General features: G+C 39.5%; 1 protein-coding gene across 1 annotated transcript; it reads right to left on the reverse strand.

Moving 5' to 3' along the window:
* Window positions 1-1,891: 1,891 nt before the first annotated feature.
* Window positions 1,892-6,293, reverse strand: LOC104968326 (plasma membrane calcium-transporting ATPase 2-like; the record flags this gene model as incomplete). The annotated part of the gene is made up of 3 exons (XM_010797901.1): window positions 1,892-2,017; window positions 3,302-3,559; window positions 6,096-6,293. Coding segments are annotated over 3 exons (582 nt in total), but the record flags the coding sequence as incomplete, so codon positions are not given.
* Window positions 6,294-9,422: the final 3,129 nt, after the last annotated feature.

Genomic DNA, 9,422 nt, shown 5'->3' on the forward strand with positions numbered 1-9,422 from the left:
CATGGGTACCTGGGAGAGAGATTAAGGCGAATCACAATTACAATATTGAGATAGACATTATAAACGCGATTATTACATGGCTAAGTTGAATACTCGATTCTGATTGGTCAATTTGGACACTTCAGAGGTTGTTAATAAGCAATAACACACCGCTGCTAAGCAAAATAATGAACATTGCTAAGGACGATCAAGAGAGAAGGAAAGAGGTTAAAAGCAGCATTGGACGATGCGTTGGAAGAAGACAGACAGGAAGTAAACACTAAAGGGAACAGCAGACGAAGACAGACAGGAAGTAAACACTAAAGGGAACAGCAGAAGAAGACATGCAGGAAGTAAACACTAAAGGGAACAGCAGAAGAAGAAAGACAGGAAGTAGACACTAAAGGGAACAGCAGAAGAAGACAGACAGGAAGTAAACATGAATGGGAACAGCAGAAGAAGACAGGCAGGAAGTAAACACTAAAGGGAACAGAAGAAGAAGACAGACAGGAAGAACAGCAGAAGAAGAAAGACAGGAAGTAGACACTAAAGGGAACAGTAGAAGAAGACAGACAGGAAGTCAACACTAAAGGGAACAGTAGAAGAAGACACACAGGAAGTAAACACTAAAGGGAACAGCAGAAGAAGACAGACAGGAAGTAAACACTAAAGGGAACAGTAGAAGAAGACAGACAGGAAGTAAACACTAAAGGGAACAGTAGAAAAAGACAGGCAGGAAGTAAACACTAAAAGGAACAGCAGAAGAAGACAGACAGGAATTAAACACTAAAGGGAACAGCAGAAGAAGACAGACAGAAAGGAAGTAAACACTAACGGGAACAGCAGAAGTAGAAAGACAGACAGACAGACAGGAAGTAAACACTAACGGGAACAGCAGAAGGAGACAGACAGGAAGTAAACACTAACGGGAACAGCAGAAGGAGACAGACAGACAGACAGACAGGAAGTAAACACTAACGGGAACAGCAGAAGGAGACAGAAAGGAAGTAAACACTAACGGGAACAGCAGAAGAAGACAGACAGAAAGGAAGTAAACACTAAAAGGAACAGCAGAAGAAGACAGAAAGGAAGTAAACACTAACGGGAACAGCAGAAGTAGACAGACAGACAGACAGGAAGTAAACACTAACGCGAACAGCAGAAGAAGACAGACAGGAAGTTAACACTAACAGGAACACAGTATGGGCTCTGGCAGTGTTTAAGGACTTCTTAGTGGAAAATAAACGTGAATAGACTTTGACAGTTACAGAAAACCTTGATACTGTAAGTGCTGCCGTCATTTAAAGTTACGTTGTTGTTGTCCCATTTTCAATTCATATTTGGCGTCAAATATTGCACTATCTCACTTTTTTAAACTATTTTTCTTTTTGTATTTACTATTTACTTGTACCATATTTTTATGTTTATCTGTGTTATTGTGTTGCTCTGTTGGAGAAGCCTGTGACCTAAGATTTTCATCGGCATAACTACACTGTAACTTTGTTCGTATGACAAAATAAAGAACCTTGAACCTTGAAATACTTTGTTTATTTAGTATGTGACCGTGTAATAAGCGGGATCATGTACTTACTCTCTGAATTTTGAACAAATCTTGCATTTATGAAGAATATTTTGTGGCCTACAAAGTCAAATGCATCAATCTGGTGAGTGTAAAATTAAGAGGATACATTCATGAAAAATGTTCTGTTCAAGTAAAAACTGAATTATGAACTAATTGGTTGAATTAATATGAATGGCTGCTATTTCTGAGGTTTCTTCAATTTCAATGTCCCTTATTTATTTTTTTCTTTTCTTATTGAAGCAAGGCGAGAAACAACAGGCGGTGTGATATGCTGTACAAATTGTTAAGACGACTGGCAAACTGACTTGAAATAATTAAGATGTTCATTACCTGACAGCAACATGGGGTCCTTGTCGACGCTCTTCTTCACGTGGTCCGACTCTCCGGTCAGAGAGCTCTCGTCAATCTTCAGATCGTTGCCCTGAATCAGGATGCCGTCAGTCGGCAGGAGGTCACCTGGAACCGCAAAACACACACAGGTACACTGTAACAAAAGCTCTCCTTCATCACGTCTCTGTGTTACAACATTAAGTCTGTCACTTGAGTACAGATGGAGGAAAACAACCAACAATGAAATATTCCACTTTTAAATAGTGGTGTTGAGATTTAAATACAGATGTCAAATAACATTTTTCAATATAACTTCCAGCCGACGATGAGCTGTACTATAGCTGATGCGTTTGGTTCTCTCCAACACATTCTCACTCCCAACTCAATACAGATGTCAGTATTCTGAGCCCCTACTCTCCCCCTAACTGACGGCAACAAAGTCCGACATTATACATTTAAAATAAAGAAGTAAAAACAATAAGTCTGGCTTGATATTGAGTAAGGTTGATAAACGCTGTGAGAATGGGTCGGCGGAGAGCATTTCTCCGCGATCTCAACTCGTCTATTACCAACGTTCAGGGAGCTCTATGCAAGTCGATGGGACTCCCCGATAGTTGGAGATCGACGCTAAAGGGCCCCCCACTGTGTTTGATGGTGACGCCAAGGGATCCTGACATAACGTCACGATTGGACGAGTTGGGAATGTGTTGCTTTAAATTACTTTCTGATGATTCTTTATGCTGTAAACTAAAGAAGAATAAAATCTTCTGCAGCTTTCTATACTCACATTTAAAAAAACACATTTTCTTTCAACATGCCAATGTTCTGCTGAGAGAAGACTCTATGATGAATTAACATTTTGGTTATAATTGTGGTTTAAATACTGTACGCCTTCAAGTGTCGATCAACTATGTATGGCTTGTCAATTGATGTACAATAGTAGAGACTAAGCTTTGAGCTGTTGAACATTTGTAACTTGTACCAAATGTATTTTCTATGTGTAAAAAAGGGGAAAGACAATCCAGCAGACACGGGCTTAGGGCACTGCAGCATCAACAAGGTCACTTTGGAGAACCCTTTGGTCATTTTCATTTGTTGTGTTCTTTTTAAGTCTATGAATAGAAATAACCTTTCCTGTGTTTTTTATATAACAAAAAAAAAAAATCCTTGTACTTAGATTGAAAGGGTCATTTTGTATTTTGTAATACCAGGAACAGGTAAACAAAAAGCTAAATGAATGAACTCAGACACCTTCAATAAGATCTTCAGCTATTGAGATATTGGTGCAGCTCTAAGATTACACACGATTTAAAGTCTCAGCTCTAAGACGAAAAACAACAACTGGAGTTAATCTTTGTTTTGTCTTCACACCACTGGCTGTACTATAATGGATGCATTATGATCTCTCACCATATTTGACTTGTGCGATGTCCCCTACGACGATCTCTGACACCAGGATCTGGAGCATCTGCCCCCCTCGCACCACGGTGAACTTCTGCTCCTGCTCGATGCGGTTCTGGAGGCCTCGAAACTGCTTCTCTTTGCTCCAGTCGTTGAAGGCGGTAACCAGGACCACGCAGACCACCGACAGCAGGATGGCGGCGCCCTCGATCCAGCCGGCCTCCGCCTCGCCGTCCTCGTCCACGCCGCCGGCCGCACTGCCGCAGTCTGAACAGAGACAACGAGAGGCTGGAGTTTAGTGTTCTGTGTCGACCTTAGAGTCATGAACTCTGCTTTTTTAACCATATCTCAAAGGACTCAAAATGTATCTTTGAAGCAAATTTTGAAGCTGTGTGCCAAAAGGAGCACCAGCCTGTGTTTTGTCTTAGGAAACTGTCTTATGTTAACTGTTGGGAAAATACTGAATGTCCTCTTCCAATCTGAGAGCAACATAATAACAAAGGTATCCCAACTGTAGCTGTGAACATGACAGGATGTGTGATGACCTAGAAGAGCATCAGGACTGTTTGAGGCATATGATAGCTATGTGATTAACATGATGATTCAGCCTCTATGGAGAGAGACATATGACAAGCATGATCATTTCTGACGTGGAGCTAATCTGAAGTAAACATTGAATACTGCTTTCTATTCCTCCATCTTGTGACTGTGGAACTCCCTCTCTTGAGCATGTAGGACACTGTTCAGGAACTAGTTGATGCTCTGTATGTGATGACTACTTTATTTTTCTAACATGTGTCAACATTATAAGAAAAGATGGGGCTTTATTGTTACAGGATGTGTATTTTGTAAATTGTGTAACTTTGTTATATTATACCTATTGCATCTTTAATACTTTTGTATGCATGCTTCTTAGGTAACATTAAGCTATCTTTGACTCTTTTCTGCTGTAATAATGTAAATGTCCCCTCTGTTGGACTAATAAAGGTATTCTGATACTGGGAAATTCAGTAGTTTAACAGCAACAGGGTACAATTGAAAAACAGGACAGCAAAGAAAGATTCACACAGATTAGCCGCTTTCACACCAACTACTTTGCCAGCACTTAGTACCCCCATGGCACTAAGTACAGATCGCGTTCACACCTATGGTTCACACCGGAATAAATTCCCTGAGGGAAGATTAGGCATTAGCCGCTGACGTCACTTCTTCTTCTTCTGCTTTGGGTTTACTGGCAGGCCGCAAACCACTTCACGGCGTATACTGCCACCGAAGTCCCCGGCCGGAAGTCCCCGGAGTTGGGGACTGGCTTCAGTAGAAGCAGCTTCCGAGTAAATCGCCAGAACGCCGACACCTCCTCATCACTCCACCGCTCCCATGTTTTTTTTGTGTTGCCATAAGTTAGTCTCTCTCCGTTGGTGCGCGGGGCTAATGCTAATAATGCTAATGCCAACAAATACAATGGCGGCTTCACAAAACTTTTCAGAGTTTTTCGGGGCGTGGTTTGCAATTCGCCCAGCCAATCAGAAATTGGCACTTTTTTCTCCCCAGGATTGTCCCACCTCTCTAGCAGGCACTACAAATGGGGGTAAAAGTTCCCGGCACTAAGTACTCTTTTTGGTGTGAACGGGTACTAACGGAACTAAATGGGAAAAGTACGGGGAAAAGTACTCCGGTGTGAACGCGCCTAATAAACAGTTAAGATAAAATCAAAAAATTATAAATTAACTATAAAATAAGAAATTAATTAAAATGAACATATATAAATATTGGTTCTTATATACATATGATATATATGTACTATATGTGTGAAAATAGTGTGTATATTAGAGTTATGAACTCTGCTTTTTTAACCAAACACTGCAGCCATCAAGAATCAGAGAGTGGAATCACACAAATATCTCAAATGACTCAAAATGTATCTTTGAAGCAAATGGTGAAGCTGTGTGCCAAAAGGAGCACCAGCGTCCTATTCCACCGTTGACAAAACCATGATAATAATCGTAGATTCTGTCTTTTTCTTTACTGTCATGGTTTAGTACCCTGTCTTTGAAGAGCAGAAACTCTCTCAGTCAGATCATTAAGTCTTCTAGCAGATTGATTAATGAGCCAAATCTAAACCTGGAGACCCTGACAGTTACAGCGGTTTTCCAGCTCTATATTGGACGATGACACCCAGGGTGCACTCAGGGTTTAAGCTTCTTCCTTTAGGAGGTTAGTTGTCCCAAAATGTAGAACTAAGCGGTATAAAAACAGCATTGTTCCCGCAGCCAACGCACAAATTAACTATTGTAGCAGCGTCACACAGAGGCTATTTATTTTGTATATATTATTAACTTTCTGGATTGCTCAGGTTGGTAGTAGTTGTTTTTTAATGTTGTTAGATGTGATGGAGAACTTTTTTTTGTCTGTTAACTTGTCTATGTTGTTTTGTAATCTGTGTCATAATGGATCCCTTGTCTTTTACCTGCAAACCTAATCTACCTAGGAGTACAAATAAATAACCTGAACCTGAAGTAAGTGACCTCCGACCTTCCTGTACACGAGGATTCAAGACCAACTAACTTTAGGAGGGGTGAGAAACTTCTGCTTTGACGTTAAAATCTCAGCTAGCCTTAGAGCAGGGGTGTCAAACTTATTTTGGTTCAGGGACATAGAGCCAAATCTGATCTCAAGAGGGCTGGAACAGCAACAACCTGCTTAAAAGTTGTAAATAGCTGGTTTATGCCTACACGAAGGTTCAAAATACAAGTAATGGAAAGTGACTTATCTGAAGATGTAAAGGTTTAAAATCCAAACTCACTCTGTCTTTCGGCGTTGGGCGGACTGTAGAAAGAAAGGCCTAGAGAAATGATGGCTGCCACCTCCAGGATGATGAGTGTGACATCCTGCAGGGCTTCCCATACTAACTGCAAAAAGGTTTTTGGCTTTTTAGGAGGGATGAGGTTTCGTCCAAACTCCTCTTTCCTTCTGTCGATGTCCTCCGACGTCCCGTCCAAACCTGCGGGAGGAGACACAGAGACATCATCAGAGACATGTCCTCCTCTGAGCCTCGTTCACACCGTTAGACAGGTTCATTTAACAACTGACGATCCCAGATAACCTACTTTAATCAGAGGTGGTAGAAGTACTCAGATCTTGTACTTGAGTAACAGTACAAGTACCAGAGTGTAAGAATACTCTGTTACAGTAAAATACCTGCAATCAAAATGTTACTCAAGTAAAAGCATAAAAGTATTAGTCTATTTAAAGTACCAAATCTAAAATAACTCATTATCCGTAGAGGCCATTTTTGAGTAATATATATTATATCACTTGAGTATAGTTAGTAATGTATTCACATGTCTTTCATTCTCTCATCCATGATAGTACATTAAACTGTATAAGTGGATTTAAAAGTATGATATTTGCTGCCAAAATATAATGGAGTAGAAATACTAAGTAGCATAGAATGAAAGTACATGTATCTCTTGAGTACTTGTGTACAGAACTTGAGTATTGAGTACATTTACTTTTCACGGTGTGTAAATGGGCACACAGTAACTTTTTTACAACAGTTAGCAATAGTAGCTCATCATTTAGCAAGGCCTTGGTAAATCTAATGTAGTGTCAGATAAGGCAATAGCATAAAGTTGAATTTGAATAAGTTCAATCAATCAATCAATCAATGTTTATTTATATAGCCCAATATCATAAATGTTACATTGGTCTCAGTGGACTTCACAGTTTGTACAGAATATCAGTGTTAATTCTAATGGTTAGAACTTGTTTTTTTTAATGTAATTACTCCATGCAAGGTGCATCCCAAGGTAATTTACAGAGCCAGATCAAATACAAAAAAACAATAAGAATGAGTGAAAATAAATAGTAAGAAACATAATTAAAAACAACACAGAAAGAGTTAGATCACACAACTGTAAAACAGTAACAGTGATACCACAAAATAACCCCAAATCAAAAAACACTTAAAAAAGGTAGATCTTTAATTGACATTTCAAAATGCATATGGGGTTTGCTAAGATCCAAGTTGCCATAAAAGCAGAAAGCAGCCTCTCCAGATTTCTTGTGTCATACTTTTGGTAGGATCTGAGTGTCCTTGCAAATATGGAGGGTTACGGTAAGCCCTGTAAATCATTAAAAGCACTTTAAAGTCAATTCTGAAAGACACCGGTAACCAGTGCAGTGATGCCAGCAGCGGAGAAAAGTGATCCATGTTTGTTTTGTTTGTTAAAATCCTGCCCGCATCATTCTGAATGAATTGCAATTCAAGATATTTAGAACAGCAAAAAATGAATTTCAACAGTCCAAGCGATTTCTAATAGCGTCTGATGTTAATCAGGTGGAAAATTGTATTTCTTGCCAGCTTGACGCACGATGACGCACGATGAACCAACATGACGCGTGGTGTATCCTGTCTCTCAGCAGTGGTGTGTTGTTGTAGATGTGTTTCCTCCGAGGAGCAGGAGGACATGTTGGGACTCGCTCAGATCCCGCGGGACTTCCTGACTCAGCAACTGAAACTCAGAGAGCGAGCCCTCTGCTTTCAGGTGACTCTGATTTCACTGCAAACTCATTTAAATATTGTACAAGTGTATCGAAACTGAAACTATTATTTAGAAACCGAATCGTTAATGGTTATGAGCAGGACCTGTGAACTCATATTTGTAATTTTTTGTCATTGTAAAAGTTATTTATTTGTTGGTTGTTTTGTACAAAAACAAGTAAATTTGTTTACAATATGACGAACATGACGCTGATGATGCTGACCTTATTTTCAAGACAAATGAACGCTCGAGGAGGGGGGGGACCAGAAACGTTTTTTAAGCTTCTTCTTGCGCCTTTTGAACATTACTTTTTTGTACCTTGAACGTATTTTTTGTTTTGTTTTGCATCTCTTTGTTATAATTATAATTATAATAAAAAAAAGTAAAATCTTTCTGACCTGTTCAATAAATTGACTAATAATAATAATAGGTCTCCCCCTGCTGTCCCCAGACACACAGAGCAGTAAAGCAGAGTGATGGATTTTCCACAGTTTTCCAGCTGCTGCTGACATTTCACCTCTGTGTGTCAGCAGGAGTCCAACCAGTCTGAGTGTTTGCTGAGTGTGAACCAGACAGACACACCGAGTGAATTAATGATGACGAGGAAATGTCAAGGGGCAGAGACTCAGAGTGAGAGACGAACCAGGGTCCACTGAGACACAATGTCCACCGTCTGCAGAGGTGGGAAGTAGTGGAGTACAAATACTTTGTTACTGTACTTAAGTACATTTTTCTGGTATCAGTACTTTACTCCATTTCTTATTTTTCTGACGACTTTTTACTTTCTACTTCTTACATGTTGAACTCAAATACCTGTACTTTCTACTTCTTACATGTTGAACTCAAATACCTGTACTTTCTACTTCTCACATGTTGAACACAAATACTTGTACTTTCTACTTCTTACATGTTGAACTCAAATACCTGTACTTTCTACTTCTTACATGTTGAACTCAAATACCTGTACTTTCTACTTATCTCATGTTGAACACAAATACCTGTACTTTCTACTTCTCACATGTTGAACACAAATACCTGTACTTTCTACTTCTTACATGTTGAACACAAATACCTGTACTTTCTACTTCTTACATGTTGAACTCAAATACCTGTACTTTCTACTTCTCTCATTTTCCAAACAGGCTGGTTCCTTTAGTCTGAATGTGTGTTTGGTGGCGTGATCATTATTATTTAGAGTCATTGCGTGCCTATTGATTTGAACACGATCCGTGTATCCATCATTTCCTGGTCTTCTCTAAAGAAGAGGGACCAATGAAAACGTTGTCATGTTGCCGTTGGTCACCATGGAAACATTAATTAGCTAACAATGACATTATTGTTCTATTAATATAAAGGGAGGTCAGGTACTCTTTAAAACAGCTGCTAGTTATGGGTACTTTTTACTGAAGTACATTTCAAAGCCTCTTTACTTTGACTTGAGTAAAGAAGTTTAGTCAGTACTTCTACTTTTACCATAATATTTTAAGACACGAGTATCTGTACTTCTACTTGAGTAAAGGATGTGTGTCTTTTGCCTCTCGGCTGTCTGTAGGTCGGCACGAGACACTCTGTGAATAGGCTAAGAA

This window comes from Notothenia coriiceps, unplaced genomic scaffold (genome assembly GCF_000735185.1).
Source record: "Notothenia coriiceps isolate Sejong01 unplaced genomic scaffold, NC01 NC01_scaffold00038653, whole genome shotgun sequence".
In the NCBI taxonomy this organism is placed as follows: domain Eukaryota; kingdom Metazoa; phylum Chordata; class Actinopteri; order Perciformes; family Nototheniidae; genus Notothenia; species Notothenia coriiceps.